Genomic DNA, 15,862 nt, shown 5'->3' with positions numbered 1-15,862 from the left:
CTGAAAGTAAAACTTTCTTGTGCCAGATCTTGACTTTGAAAATGGACATCTTGTGAACTCTCAAATTTAAAAAATACTTTTATCGATGAAAAAATATGTTTTTTTTTTCTTCAAAATTTCTGTTTAGGATGTTCATAAAATTTAATAATCCAACTGTTATGTTTTTGCGTGCCACACATGGAAATGTGGTCCATATAGAAAGGTGGTCCTCCGTTTCATGTTACCCCATCTCTCTCTTTTTCTCTCTCTCTCTCTTTCAATAATTGCAAAATCCAACAAATATATCCTCAAGATAAATATCAATAGGATATTTATAAATCCAGACCATTGGATGATCATGATTGTGTATTTTTTCAAGTTATTTTTCTTAAACGTATTGAGAGATAGGGGCGTGAGATCATCCTTCTAGGGCCAATACTATACAAATCAACTCAAGATCTATGTAAGAGAATAGGATGCATCATTTTATAATGCATGAGATATGTTGTACGAGATACATTGTATCATTGTCAATGTATCTCATCATAAAAGGAAGGTTGAGATGGAGAATAAAATATTTAGCAACATCTATAAGATATTCTATATTAGGAATTATGGATAATCAAATTTTCTATATTAGGCTACTTTTTGAATCTTGGTTGATGTAATCTCTATAAATACTCTACTAGGGTTCATGTAATAATCATCCAAGGATTCTCAAGAAATTAGTATTTCTACATGGTATAAGAACACTAGGTTCCTATAGGTCACAGGTTCGATTATTTCTTTAAACATCACTTTTGTTTTTGAGTCAGCTTTTATCCTAGTTGTTTCTTCCCTCGATCATTAAGCTCAAGGGTTTAGAGCTCGAAGGTGGATGTTAATAGGTCGAAAGTGCAACCAAAAAAGAAAATTAATGTGAATAAGTCCAAATCCTAGAAAAGTAGGGATGCAATGCCATATGGGGGAGAAAATGTCACCGTTGACGAAAAATTTGAAGTATATTAAGGAAATATTCTATTAACGAAAGAAAGACAAAAAACACACTCGATCTTCTAAAAACCAGGAGTAAAGCAAGGAGGCAAAACCGTGAAGGGATTTCCCAAACCTCTTCTATAAATAAACTACAACCAAGCACAAGGTACACTTTTTTTCAGACCATGCACCCCTTACTCTATTACTTTCTCCTCTGACTTGAGTGTCAAAGAAGTTGTGGTGTAGGCACCCTTCAAGCCAACTAAGTCAGGAAGAGATCAGACATCCTGAGTCTAAAGGTAGAACAAAAAATTGCTTCTACATGTATCAAATGCTTAGAAGCTAAATCGACCTTACAAACACTTGTTATCCATTGGTATCAAGTCTAAAGATAGACAATTTCTTTTGAATAAAGTAAAGAAGCAAGTTGTAATTCCTCATTTGATGGTGGAGAGCAACAATGAATTCTTCAAGCAAATCAAGCTTCTGAAAAGAAAATCTTAAAAAATTGGATCAATACCATTTTATTTCATCAAGATTAAGAAGGAAAAGAAAATATAAATGGACATTTATATAAATAGAGTAATCAAAACTCCACATTCTCTTTAGATTCTAATTATAGCTAAATGACATCTACTTCTAATTACATCCTTAATTAATATTTAATTAGACTACTCTATGTTCAGTTACAAGTACGACAAATTCACGAATGCATCTCTAAGATGGCTATTCGTAATAGAATAACGAAATAATCAGATCCGTGATGGTAGATCCAAACTGGACCTTTTGTTTTTGGATACATCAGATAATTCAGTATGATGCCCTTAAATTGCTAATATCCCATGAGCATTGGACGTTGGTTGGAGAAATCACACTTTTCTTTCGTTATTTACATGAGTTTGATGCATTGTTCCCTAACTCACCTGCACAAGGTAATAGATAGAGAGGTGTAGACGAAGAATAAGAAAAAGTCGTGCAAGAGTGACTTCAAAGTGTGTATGAACCATACGTGAAAAACATCTAGGGTTCATACACACTTGGATGTCTGGAAAGTGAGATATGAGGTACAATCTTGAGGTCACTTCAGCATTATTCAATAAGTAAAACAAGACAAGAAATCCCCCCAAGGTATAAATACCTCCAAAACTTGTTAGGATATTGAGATCTGAATTCAACCAGCTGGTGTAGTGTGTCTATCAAAAGTAGGTGGTCTCAATAAATCCAACGAAGCTGGAGGTTAAAATTACCCCTAACTTAATGAAATATTTTTGAAATTGAAGACTAAAAGATGACAACCTAACATGGTCATGATGTTAAAAGCACTCATAAAATATTTCATCTTACCTTTGGTACAAGCCCTCCATCAATAATTTTCAGCTAATAAATATTAATTTACTTGTTAATAGTTGGTCAATGTTACATACAAAGGACTTGTCTAGCCCCAACACACGGTTGATAGTCTCCATCAACATGATCATTAGGATTTGAAGAAAAAGGCAGATTTTACTTAGAGATCAATTCCGATCTCCAAGGGATTAATACACATTTTTTTAGCTGATACATTTTTCTTAAGAATCCTAACATCCCAATGACCATGTTAGGGCTAACATTTCGTATATATAAAGTGTTCTTCATGATACATACCATATGACAAGGTTGATGGGAAATCACACCCACTAAATTAGGTGAAGTCAAACAAAGTATCTTTACTATTATAATGAAAGAAGGCCAAAAAAGATTTTTGTTGATAACATAATTTATCATATCCCATCCTTATAAAAATCCAAATATTTGATCTAGAGTCTAAATTATAAGGTTTTTTTTTTTTTTTTCTAAATTGATAAGTCTATTTTTTATGAGTTTAGTAACTTGGTACTAGCGGAATTTGAACTTAGGTCTTTGATATCATCATCCAAATACTTTACTAACCACGCTAGTTGGCACCTGTAATTCTAAACTGTAAGTTGTCGAACCATAATGCGTCAGATTACAAGTACAATCTGAGCCATTATAATTAGTTAGATATGCTACAATAAGTCTAAATGGTATTTTTAACTTTTCATTAATGACTTAGAGCAACTCCAACTATCCTTCAAAACTCTATATTTAGAGATGAAGGCCTCTGAACCAAACACCAATTGTTTTTCAAAATGAAGAAAACTCTATATCAATGTTCATATATTCAAATATGGAGGGGAGAGAAAAGATTTGAAGGTTGATTTTTATCATTGTTCATATTTTTCAGAATACCTATTGTATCATTTTATTTTTCTTCTATAAATGTCAATTTTAGTTTTCTCTTTCACCTTTTTATGTGAGAGAATATTGTTTTAGAGGAAGGAATAGTGATTTGAAGTCAGAGATCGGTTGAAGTTCAAAAGTGATTCGAAATCTTTAAACTAAACAAAATGCCAATTTAAAGACAAAATTTGAAGCCCTTATTTGTAGTTGCTCTTAGTATTTTTTTTTATGTTTTCTTGAATCTAATGCCTAGAAAATCATCAACCATTTCATAAAAAATGAGTGCCACTCAGCATTTTTTGATGTGGGGTCATGTAAGCATCGTGGACAAAGACATTAGTACCGTATCATGTTATTACTTCGAAAACACTTTCTTTACAAAGTAAGATTTTAAGCCTTACTAAGGGTCAGTTTGCTCAAATGGATCACCACATTAGCAATCCAACAACACAGCCCTTTAGATTTCGTGGAAAAACTCATATAAAAAAAAATAGTTTCTTTTGGGCTTGAACCAATGTTTTGAATATGGACGGCTACCAAACTTCTACATAACTCTAAAAATTTAAAATTAAAATTCAATAGTGAAAAATAACTTCTTCTTTTTTTCAAAGCATATAATTTTGTTCTTTAAAGTATATCATCATGTTTTTTAATGCACAAGGTGAGCCCTAAGACTATGTTTGGATTGAGAGAAGTAAGTGAAGAGAAGAGAAACTCATTAAGAGAAGAGAACTCAATTTCTCTCCACCCTATTTGGATTGACAATAGATAGCTGGGACAACTTTGAAATTTTAAAATATCTTAAAAGAGATCTAGGAATAGAGTTGAAATTATAAAATATATTAAAAGAATTTCTCTCCATTTCTCTCTTCTCTCCCTACTTAACAATCCAAACAAGAGAAATGGAAAGAAATTGATTTATTTTCTCTTCTCTTCTCTTCTCTTCTCATCTCTCCATTTCTCTCGATCCAAACACAATGTTAGTAAGGGTGGAACGTTACTAACTTTGTAAGGCTAGTCGGACCATGGTTTTTAAACTCGTCTGAGACCGAGACGTATCGCCCGAGTTAACTCGGTATCAGAGCTGAATGAGACCAACTCACAAAGTGATTTTTTTGACCGAATTTTACAACTCATGTACAAATTTTCGAGTTATCTCGTGAGACGTCTCAAACGTATCGGAAAACTCGTCCGAGAGGACTCGGTATTGGAGCTGAACGAGACGAGACGCGATACCGAGTTTAAAAACCATGAGTCGGACTCTATTACTTGTTAGTCCCAAGTCCCAAACTCACAATGTACTTTACACTCGACACTCCACCGGCAACACAAGAAATCGTTTAGAATTCTATCGAGTTTCGAATTCCCCAAGCCCCAAGATCTCTATCCTTTTCGTCTTTGATCAATAACAATGGCGGAGAATTATTGGAGGTACGCAGACGCACGACAGCCGCCGCACATTCCTCCTCTCACTGCAAAGCGTCCTCGCTCCGACTACGGTAAGCCCATTGCGCACTTCCTTATCCTTCATCCCTCCCTTAAATTAGGGCTTGTGATTTCTATGGATTTTTAACAATTAACTTATTTAGTTCTTCTTCTTGACTGACTGTGTGGTTAGTTGGAACTATTTAGGGTTTTTGAAGAAAAAAAAAAAGGTGATCTTGGGATGATTTCTTTTATGCATATAAAGAGTTGCAAGATTTATAGAGCAGAATATGATGGAGAAACAAAAACATTGTAAAATGGTTCCCTATAAAATTCCTCCCAATACCAAATCCCTATCGAACATGAAAGTCTTCAAGAAAAAGAAACTCTTAAAATTCCTTGTACATCTCTGCACCAATAAAATATCAATCACTTGAAGGAAGGCCTACCGCCTCCGTCACGTTGACATATTTATAAGAAGGCATATTTTAAAACATTCAATATGGATTTATTGTCCACTCTCTAGCCTTCGTTTTTTGAAGGAACAATTGGACTCTCAGAAATGCAATATTGATGAATGATTCTAATAAGGAACCTCCCTCCCAATTGAAAGTTTATTCGTAATCCAAAAACGTGGCAACCTCCATGCATGTATCTACATAAATGTATTTATTTATTTATTTCTACATAAATACTATACTATCAATAGAAGCAATATTTAGACAGGATCTAGATTTATGTATTCGGCTGTCTTTGCTTGTGCAAGTGGGGGCACTTGCCCCCCCCAAAGAATTTTCAAAGTCTATGGACTAATGAGTTATTGCGACAGATTTTAGGGGCGGATAACAAAATCTGCCACTATTGCCCTCACAAAAGAAAATTTCCACTCTTAGCTCCCCCACAAATTTTTTTTTTTTTTTTTTTTCACTCTTAGTTGCCTCCACAAAAATTTTTCTACTCTTGGTTTCCCCCACATAGGCAAAATCCTGGCTCTGCCCCCTACAAGTCGGAACCAAAAACATGGCAACCATCGTAAATATGTGCATGTATCTGTATATAAAATTATGTATTTCATTATTGCACTAATTAGGCAGTTTAGGAATGATTATGAAAATTTGGAATTATTACCACTCCGTGTTTATCATTTGCTTTATTTTTTCCTAATTTAGCACAAATCGGTTGCTTCATTTCATTTATTTTATTTGTTTTTTTCCCTTAATATTCCTAAACACAGTTTGCTCAACTTTGTAGATATTCCTCTGGGTCATGAATTGCCTGGTTATTTTCCTCGTGATAATGAAAGGGTTGGACACCACGTCATTAGAGAGACCGAATCCATTGGAGCATCCTATGATCGTTATTTGCGCAATGGAGTAAGCTTTCTGAAGAATGCTATTTGTTTTCTTTTCCACTTTGCATTTTACTATATATGAGGGACTAACATGTTGAAAAATTCTTTCAGCAAATTTCATCTTATGGTGGTGTCGATTCTATTAGACCACCCCTGATTGGAGGAATCACCAGTAATTCTGTTGATGATCTACGTATGATTGGTGCTGGCAACATGGACCCTAGCATGGTTGGAAAAGGTCGTAGTATGGGATTTGAAGGTGCAAGACCTGAAATTCGTCTTCCTCCAGATGCCTCAAATACTGTATTTGTGGAGGGCTTACCTGCGAATTGTACACGAAGGGAAGTATCTCGTATCCTTCATCCAATACTTATTTCTTTCTCTTTTTGATGCAATCATTTTTCCCATATTGTGTTGTCGCTCCTTCACTTGTATTTGTAGATATCTTTCGACCTTTTGTAGGATTTAAAGAAGTGAGACTTGTAAGCAAGGAATCTAGAAATGTAAATTCATCTGTTCTCTGAGTAGAATCATTACTTAATCGTTAGTAGTTGTTAGGTTTATGACTTCACTTATTTTAAAATCTTGCATGCAGGCTGGAGGAGAACCATTTGTCCTATGTTTTGTGGATTTTGCGACTCCGAGTCAGGCAGCAACCGCATTAGATGCCTTACAAGGTGCACACAAAATGCAAACTTTCCTTCCATATTGTTTTGGGGACCTTTGCTTTATTTGTAATTGTGAATCTATTTTGCTACTCGTTGCAGCTTTTGTTTTGCTATAAGTAGCTTTATGCTTACCTTATTTGATAGGACAATAACCATTAGTAGACTATTTGGCTTGAACCTGTCTAATGTGTGGTTAGGCTCTTTATCGTTTTATTATATCTGTTTAAGTTTTGACACATCAACTACATTTGGAATGCTTATGTTTGACTTGTCAGTTCTTGCTAATGGGGTCCTCTTTCCGATTTGGTGCTTTAAATGTGGGTAAAGTTGATCAAATGAAGAAGAAGGTAAACAAATAGAAGGACTATGATGAACTATTTGGTCATGTTCTAATATGTGATTCTGGCAAGAGATGTATATCTTGGTGACCTTGAGGATTACCTTAAGCAAATCAATTGGTTGGCATCTAGATGTGTGTATCTTCATTTAAGGCGTTTAAGGTATCGTACATGGTTCAAAGTTATGTGCTGTTTAGGAATTTTTCTGTGGAATATTTTGTTTTCTGCTGAGAAGTGAGCAAAACATTGAATGTTTCCAATGGTCTCAGAATGTTTCGGTCTTGATTGTTTCGTTTTTCTCTTGACTGAAAAATTGCCTCAAAACGAGATTTTAAACCTTGGTATTGTATGGGATAACTGAACAACTGATTCTAAGCATTGGGAAACTTGAAAGACCAACTGTTGGGTTAGGTTTTGGTGTTAGTCTAAGGATTTTGGGTATTGTGGAATGTTGGATTTAGTTTTGTAGTGATCGGCTGACATTCCTACCAACATTACGATACTGGAAGCAACTTCATGGGAAGGATGGTTGTCCATCTCACCGTGTCTGGCTGCTAATCTTCCCATTAATGCCTCTTGCCTTGGGCTTTCGGTTTCCCTCCTCCACGGTGCCAAATCAGTCTCCAATTATATCGAATCTATGCCATCATCCTTCAAATTTTTGTGTGTACATAGTTTATCATAATCCATGTGGAGAAAGATGAGTGAAGACCTTGAACCAAGTACTTCTAAGTTCCACCTAAAGAAGGCATCAAGTTTGCTTTACCCATTCCATTGCCCTTGGGATGGAAAACCCAAATTAAATCACATTTTTACCTGACGATATGAGGAGATTTGGATTTCGAAAAGTGTTAAACACCCAAATAAACATGTTGGTTGACCAAAGATAAGGAGGAAATGGCATGTGGACCCATATTTGTAATTGAAAGTTTACTAGAGACGAGATTGTTAGATATGGGCTTGTTGTCACGATGTCATACTATGCGTTTTATGTCATCTTTGCCTATGTAGATGATTGAGATACCCTGTTTGAAGCATGATCACTTGCACAGGGTAAATCATCCAATTCGATTTTGCAGGTTATAAGTTCGATGACCATGACCGTGACTCAGCCATTTTAAGGCTGCAATTTGCTCGCCACCCTGGTCCGAGGTCTGGTGGCGGGTCTCGTAACAGGCGCTAAATAATGTAGTTTCCCAGGTGACATACGATTTTCGATACAGTTGTTATTCCTTTCTTGGTGGGCCACAACTGTGTTACATAAATAATTACACTGAAATTATTGAACGGGCACTTTCTGTAGGACCAAATCGGGAGGTTATCGGTTATGAGGGACGACTGTTAAGAATTTTCGCGCATGGTTTTTGTTCCGCTAGAGTGCTTCAACCATATAATGAGCGACGCTAGTACCTTTTTATTACTATGGACTGTCCCATGTGTGTTCATTTGTTTTGATAGAAGTTGATTTGCTGTAGGTGAACCTAGTTAAGTATACAATTACTTTTATAATGTGTTTAAGATCAGAACGCTTATCTTGAGACATTAAGTTATAACAGTTTGGGCCTTAATATGAATGTTCATTATGCTGTTTTGGGGGTTTTATTTATTTCCTGTTTAGTGATTTTAGTGGAATTTTCTCTCTCTAACTCTTGCAGATCCAACTTTATCTTCTCATTGAACATGTACCATTTTCAAGCAGCTACTCCATTTTTCTTTGATTGGCATGTCTTGAGAATTCTTAATGTGGAACACAATCTTGCAATAGGGTGTTGTAATTAGGTTTAGGGGTATGAAATTGGGTTAACCTTAAACATAGAAAAGGAGACACTTGGGAAGACTTTCATTTTTATTTCTCCCCCCAACTCTTTGAGCTTAGGATGCCTATTCAAAGCTCCGAAAATTCAGTAGGCGATATTAAGCAAAAGATAGAAGGGTTTTTTTTTTTTCCAAGGTTTGTTGCTGGAATTAAAGATTATAAACCCAAAGGTTGTATATTCTGTCTTGATGATTTATTTGGGCAAATGTTAGGTTTTGGGAATTTATTTTTGGGTTTCGAACTATGTTATCACGGAAATTGTTTCTGGTGTTTCAAGCATGGTTATGTGGCTTGGAGTTGGTTTGTTCCACATTGCAATCTCTCATTCTATTGAAATCAAGAGAACTTGCAGGTTGCGCAAGGAACTTGGTACATTTGCTGAGTTAAATAAAGAGCTATTCAATTGCGTTGATGAAATTTGATCGATAGTACGGCATCTGATAGAATTGGAATCTATAATCTTTCTTTTTGGAAAGGTTGTGCTTGGGGCTTATTTGGTGCAGCTTTGCTTGCAATAGAAGTGTTCCTGTGAAATCTTCTCTTTTATATGAACCACCATTATCATTTGATTGTTTGATGGTAAGGTTCAGTGAAAGTGCATTTTGGTGCCTTGAAGCGCGTTTGTGGAAGTTGTTGGGCATTTGCTGAAAACTGGTGCTGTGGATATTCTGGCCATTCATATAAAATATTATAAATATTTTCATTAAAAAAAAATGTTATTTCTTCTGGATTCCCCTTGAAGTCAAAAAACAAAAGCTGCACTTTGGCTTCTAGACCACCTCTGGAAGAATACATCAGACAATAATTTGATCCTGAAAGGTTCTTTTGGGGGGGGGGGGGGGGGGGGGGGGGGGGGGGCAGGAATCTGAAAGCATCCTTTAGAAGCAATGCCAAATGCACATCTTAGCTTTTCTCCGACTACTGAATTTCGCAATTTTAATCTTGGAATAATCCAAGAAGCTTCATTTTGGTAAAAAACTCAATACTGTAAAATGCACGTATCTCATCTGATCTTGGATGTGATCTGTCTAGTAGAATTGGAAGCTTTATATTTCATTGGTGCAGTGGGTCCATTAAAATGGCACAATCATGTTAATTGGAATTGCAAGCAGTAATGGTAGATTAAATTCATTTGGATGCTTAATACAATGAAAACCCATGAAATTCAGAGAGTCTAAAGTCCAACAGTTGATGGAAAGATTACTTCAATGGGTGTCTGGGAGAGTTGTCTCAAATATATGTGGAAGACCCATGACAAATCAAGTGCACTAGAAAACGAGCAAGATATTGCATGGTATGTAAAGTTTTTATTTATTTACTAATGTTTGTTCAAATGATTTGACACCCTACCAGCCAAAACAATGCTCTCTAAATTGAATCAACTGATGCGATAAATTCATCTATAACAGGTATAGTCTAGATGCTAGACAGGACCTTTGAATGATTAATGTATGATTTCAAACATTATGCTACACCCTTTGTATTTATTATAAATAGATAGAGAAAATCTTAAGAGGGAGGATTTTTGTATAACATGATATTTTAGAGTCAATTCGCTCCACGGAGGAGTTTCATGATGTAATCGCAGTTTTAGTTGATCAAAATCATGTTCTCTTTTTCTGTAATGTGTGATCAGTGTGTGTGTGTGTGTGTTTCGGTACTATTCCTTGTTAAAATCATTGGGGTGAATACCAAGGTATATACGACTCTTTGATTTTTATTTATTTTTAATCATTTCTATTGGGATGTATTCTTTGTATGGATGCCTCACAATTCATGTTCAGAAATAAAGCATCATTTCCAAGCAAATTTCTTGAGAACGCCTCACTGCAGGTGTCAACTAACTTACTTGGTAAAATCTTTGGGTAATGATACCAAAGACCTGGGTTCAAATCTCGCAAGCACCAAGTTACTGAACTCAGTAAAAACAGGGTAACCAATAAAATAAAATAAAAAACCAAAGATCAGCAACAATGCTAAGAGAGAAATTGTTGTGAGTTCCATGAACTTGGTAATTTTCCTTGCAGAAACTGAAATAAATTTATGTTTAAATTGATTAAATTTGCCCAACAGCTGACATCTGATAAAATTGGATGTATAAATGGAAGATTAGAGTGACCCCTACTCAAAGTCGCCAAAAATCCCGAGTTTTGGTAAATCATTCATTCTTTCTCCTTCAAACTCCTACTACTCCGCAATATCAGAATCTAAATCAGGTTCATATCCAAGAAGTTTCATCTTATTCGAAATTTCATCTAGTAATTCATAGATCTCAAAAGATCTTGTATGTGATCTATCCTCCACAATAAACTTATGAACAAAGCCATCCACTTCAATGAAGCTGTATCCTGCTGCCTTTGTAACTTGATTGCCCTTCATCAGCTTTCTTACCTTTGCAACACCGTCCCACCTACCTGATAATGCATAAACATTGGAAAGAATCACATAAATCCCTGGATTCCTAGGTTCGAGCTCTAAAAGGAACTCAGCCGCTTTTTCAGCGAGTTCGACATTTCCATAGAAACTACACGCTCCCAATAGAGATCCCCATACGACTGAATCAGGCGTCATGGGAATTCTTTTAATGAGAGCATAAGCTTCATTCAATTCTCCAGCACGACCCAAAAGATCAACCATGCACCCGTAATGTTCCAATTTGGGAGTGATGGAGAAGTCTAACTCCATTGATTTGAAGAACCGCCAGCCTTGTTTAACCAAGCCTCCATGTGTACATGCTAGGAGAACTCCCACAAATGTGATATCGTCGGGTATGATCCCTTCGCTCTAGGTTTTAACAATCACAAGAAAATAACACAATTATTACATGTTCATGGACTCGTAAGGAATAAATACAGTTTAAGATTAAGACAATGCATGCTCTAGATAAAATTGAATGAAGAAGTGAAATTCATTCAACCAATGCCCGATATTCAAAACCCATTAAGCTAAGATGAGCAACTAAAGAAAGAGTCACTAGCCTAACTAAATTAGTAAGGATTTCACCCTTAGTAAGGGTCTTTGGACTCAACTTGTGGCATCCAAAAACATGATCTGATACTTCAAGGTTGCAAGGTTGTAGAGGATAAAATTCTATGAACTTTGAAAAAAATTCCACAAAAAAGTTATTTTTCACTGTTGAATTTTAATTTTAAGTTTGGGACAGAGACCTTGGATCAAGCTCAAAGGAGCTTGTCATTTGATGAAATTTAGAGGGCTCTGGTGTTGGATTGATGATGTGGTAATTGATTTGAGCAAAAGGGCCCTTTAAAATCTTTCTAAGTTAGTAAGGAAAGTGTTTTGCTTGAAGGAATGACTCACCAGCATCTCATGGAAAAGCTCCAAACCTTCTTTCCATCTCCCATGGACAGCCAAGCCCATGATCATTGAATTCCAAGAACACAAATTCCTTCCGCGACCAATCTCATCAAACACTCGTCTTGCAATATCAATGTTTCCACACTTTGCATACATCTCCAACAAAGCATTACTCACAAACAAATTCCTCAAAAACCCTTTCTTTCTCGCGTACCTTTCAATTCTCTCTCCCATCTTTAATGCCCCAAGATTCGCACAAGCTGGAAGAACACTAGCTATGGTCACCTCATTTGGGCTCACCCCACTTTCCTTCTCCATTCTCACATACATCTCAACCGCATCCTCATATCGTCCATTCTGAGAGTACCCCGAAATCATAGCTGTCCAAGAAACCACATTCCTATATGGCATCAACTCAAACAATTCTCTCGCTTTGGCTAACTCCCCACTTCTTGCATGACCCGCAACTATCGAATTCCAAGCGGGTATATCTCTTTCACTCATTTCATCAAATACCTGACGTGCCGTTCTCAAAAGACCGGATTTCGCATACATGTCAATCAAAGCGGTTAACGCAAAGTGGTCGAATTCGAAACCCAATTTGAGAAAGTGGGTATGAATCTTTTGGCCTTGTTGTGAGGAAGAAAGAGAAGCACAAGCGGCGAAGAGGAAAGTGAAGGAGTGTGGGTTTGGTGGGCAACCATTAAAGCGCATTTGGGAGTAGAGGGAGAGAGATTGATGGTAAGGGCCATGAGAAGAGTAAGCTTGGATGAGTTTGTTGTAGAGGAAAGTAGTTGGTTCAGGAATAAGATCAAACAGGGCATGAGCATAAGGGATGTCAGGGATTTCAAGAAGCTTGAATGATGAGAAATTTGGTGTGATCTATGCCGTTTCTAAGGATGTGAGCATGGATTTGCTTCAGTTGGTTCATACCAGCTTCATCACTACTACTAATACTAATAGGGATTTATTTTTTTACTTTTTATTTTTTATTTTTTATTTATGGTTTGGTTCAAATTATCGAGCTCTTGAGGGTAGTGGGGTTCTTTTAATTAAGGAGATGAGGGGGGTAGTTTTGGTATTTGGTGAGTGAAAAAAACAATTATGGGCTATGTAGTTAAAAGATAAAACCTTAATAAAACTCGGCCGAATTGTCGAGTGGACTCGATTGAATTTTTATATGGCTTTGTACTATTCAACACATGGGAACAGATTCACTTAGGTGGAATTTAAAACAAGAGATGCTATTGCCACACCAATTCCAATGCAAATCATCAAGGAATTGCAAAAGTTGGTGTGACGTTAGTAATAGTTGGTGTGGCAATGATAACTCATTTAAAACTTATGTTAGTTATATTTAAGAGATTTTATTGCCGCACCAACTTTTGCCAATGCCACTCCAAATTATATGTAAATCACCCCAGAATTAGTATACATCTTGTGGTGACGTTAGCAAAAGTTGGTGTGGTAATAGAAGCTTTTATATTTAATTCTCCTTTTTAAATGAATATATTTCAAAATATTAGAGATATATATTTTATTTGACTAAATGAGTCAAATATATTAAAATCACTTAAATATAAAAAAAAATAAAAACTTTAAAAGAGCCAAGTCCCACTGGATCATGGAAAATGACTCCTAAGAACACATTACGATCCTCAACTTGTACACACAAAATCCAACTCAAAAAAGTTGAAAATGAGCATAATCGAGAAGCTTTTTAGACTAGTTTCCTGCTTCCAATGGTTTACAAGAAGCCAACAGAACTTTAAAATTATCAAATATTTGAAAGATAATTGATTTTTTATTATGACCAAAATTTCCTATATTTTCTAAAAATATTAGATTAATGAAAAAAAAAAAAAAATTGCTAAAGCTTTTAATATAATTATCTAAATTATTCATAATGGATATCAACAAGCTCCATAATCTATCAAGTGTTAATAACACTCATAAAAAATAAAAATAAAAAACAATCATATTTTATGTTTTAATGTGCTTGTGCAATGTCATTTTTATAAATATCGATGTAAAAAATTTATTTGCAAAAAAAAAATCAATGTCAATATACAATGAAAATAAAATCTTTTTGTACGATAGAAATTAAATTTTCTTCGTATTGAGAGGAAAAAAGAATAACACAACATTTAGCCTTTTATAATACTGTTAACAGACAAAAGTTGTAAGGAAAGATGGGGAACATGTAACCTGTGTGAAAAACAAAGGGAAAAAGATATTTGAACGGTTTCTACCCCTATAACAAGTGTAAAGGGACCATCCGCTAAGTGAACCTGAGCAAAGGTGGACGGAAATGAAATTATAGAGAACCCTTGAGAGTCACTAGTCATATGATCAGTAGCACATAAATCAATAACCCAACAAGGAGATGATGATGAAGTGGAGGCAACAAATGCCAGAGCTAACATCAGTACCTAAGGGAGCCGAGGACGATGATGGTCTAGAAGTGTAAGAATGAGCCTTAGATTGCAACTCTGATCAAACCAACTCATCCCTTTGTGCCCTCAATGTGTCCATCGTGTCTAAGGAGACACCTGCAGAAGAAGATGAAGAATCCCAAGGCAGTAGTGACTACAGTATGAGTAAGCAGGATGACCATGGAGACAATAACAACGATCACGGTCATGGCCACCTCTTCCACAATAGGAACAAATGATAATAAGATGACTTGACCACATCCACAACCTTGTCGTTCCCTATCATTCCCTCTGCTGCCAAGAACACCCGAGGGAATACCAATAGATAACATAAATGCAACTATCTCTAGAGGCACACTTGAAAAAGGGAGAATAGAAGTCATAACAACATGACAATGCTCCTCACTAACATAGTAGCATATACCGATCTAAGAGATGGAATAGGTGTCGTCGCAAGAATTTGAGTCCGAAGTTGTTCATACTTAGATCGAAGACTGCCCAAGAAATCATAAATTTGTTGTCTCTCAATACATCTGGCCATAATTTTGGTTGACTCTGTCGATAACTAAGATAAGAGTTAGTTGTGACTAAGCTCTTCCCATCTATGCTGAAGAGTCCTAAAATACTCATTAATCAAGCTCTCAATCTGTGGGAAGTGAGAAATCTCACAGGTCAATTGATAAATACAAGCATCATTTTGAGCAAGAGCATACGTCTGAGTTAGAGCTTCCCAAAGGTCATGAACAATCTCATCAAAGATAATTAAGACAGCAAATTAGGGTTCTACTGAGTTCAAAATCCAGGCCAATAGAATAGAATTATCAGCTTCCCATCTTTCAAATTTTGGAGACTCGAGAAAAGGCTTAGAAGTAGTTCCAGTGAGAAATCCCATCTTCGAACGACCCCTAATATAAAGCTTGATGGGTCGAGACCAAACTAGGAAATTATCACCATTAAATTTGATGTTGATGATAAAATAAATAAGGGAATCAAAAAGAGAAAGCGGAGAAAGACTCTTAGGCTCCATTATAGAGGAATCTGAGGTAAAAAAGATCAAAGACAAAGGATTGAAAAAATAAAAAATAAAAAATAAAAAAAAATTCCAAAAACAAGGCACCCAATACCTAGAACATTCACACAATTCCAAAAAAAGAGGAAAAATGACTAAATAGAGATCAAACAAGATGGAATCAACTTTACCTAGATGAAAAGAGGATCCAAGAACAAAACTATTGAAGATTGCACAAGAATAATGTAACCAAAGTACCCAAAAACCTAGTAATAGACTTGAGAATAGAAAAACAGCCAATGGATCACCA

At 35.7% G+C, this 15,862-nt stretch overlaps 2 protein-coding genes and 1 long non-coding RNA gene across 6 annotated transcripts; 2 read left to right on the top strand and 1 right to left on the bottom strand.

Annotated features, from left to right (window-relative positions):
- Positions 1-4,483: 4,483 nt before the first annotated feature.
- LOC147407888 (RNA-binding protein 1-like) lies at positions 4,484-9,616 on the top strand. Of its 4 annotated transcripts, XM_086436659.1 has the most exons (7): positions 4,485-4,694; positions 5,872-5,993; positions 6,083-6,323; positions 6,413-6,474; positions 6,567-6,648; positions 8,057-8,177; positions 8,281-8,517. In XM_086436659.1, the coding sequence occupies exons 1-6, from the start codon at positions 4,607-4,609 to the stop codon at positions 8,158-8,160; spliced, it is 699 nt and encodes a 232-aa protein (XP_086292785.1). In that variant the 5' UTR covers positions 4,485-4,606; the 3' UTR covers positions 8,161-8,177; positions 8,281-8,517. The 4 variants fall into 4 exon arrangements, with proteins under 4 accessions (XP_086292787.1, XP_086292788.1, XP_086292786.1 ...); XM_086436661.1 differs by lacking the exons at positions 8,057-8,177; positions 8,281-8,517 and adding an exon at positions 9,146-9,616 and having other exon boundaries at positions 4,484-4,694; XM_086436662.1 differs by lacking the exons at positions 8,057-8,177; positions 8,281-8,517 and adding an exon at positions 8,633-9,120 and having other exon boundaries at positions 4,484-4,694.
- A 33-nt stretch (positions 9,617-9,649) lies between these two features.
- Positions 9,650-10,418, top strand: LOC147407887 (uncharacterized). Its single transcript, XR_015176924.1, has 2 exons — positions 9,650-10,087; positions 10,203-10,418. It is a non-coding gene; the product is annotated as an uncharacterized LOC147407887 (long non-coding RNA).
- Positions 10,419-10,726: 308 nt separating this feature from the next.
- LOC147407886 (pentatricopeptide repeat-containing protein At5g08510-like) lies at positions 10,727-13,439 on the bottom strand. Its single transcript, XM_086436657.1, is given in 3 exon segments — positions 10,727-11,577; positions 12,112-12,969; positions 12,971-13,439. Coding segments are annotated over 3 exon segments (1,524 nt in total). The 5' UTR covers positions 13,040-13,439; the 3' UTR covers positions 10,727-10,980.
- Between the last annotated feature and the right edge of the window lie 2,423 nt (positions 13,440-15,862).

Source organism: Akebia trifoliata, chromosome 3, assembly GCF_017979445.1.
Source record: "Akebia trifoliata isolate Shusen 1 chromosome 3, ASM1797944v1, whole genome shotgun sequence".
NCBI lineage: Eukaryota > Viridiplantae > Streptophyta > Magnoliopsida > Ranunculales > Lardizabalaceae > Akebia > Akebia trifoliata.
The sequence above is the reverse complement of the archived record's forward strand: the minus strand, read 5'-3'. Positions and strand labels throughout refer to the sequence as shown.

What these genes read in the sequence shown, in the direction of transcription:
- LOC147407888 (XM_086436659.1), top strand. Translation starts at nt 4,607, where the DNA reads ATGGCGGAGAATTATTGGAGGTACGCAGACGCACGACAGCCGCCGCAC. An exon ending in TACACGAAGGGAAGTATCTC is followed by an intron (nt 6,324 to 6,412) that starts GTATCCTTCATC and finishes TTGTATTTGTAG; the next exon opens with ATATCTTTCGACCTTTTGTA. An exon ending in CGCATTAGATGCCTTACAAG is followed by an intron (nt 6,649 to 8,056) that starts GTGCACACAAAA and finishes TCGATTTTGCAG; the next exon opens with GTTATAAGTTCGATGACCAT.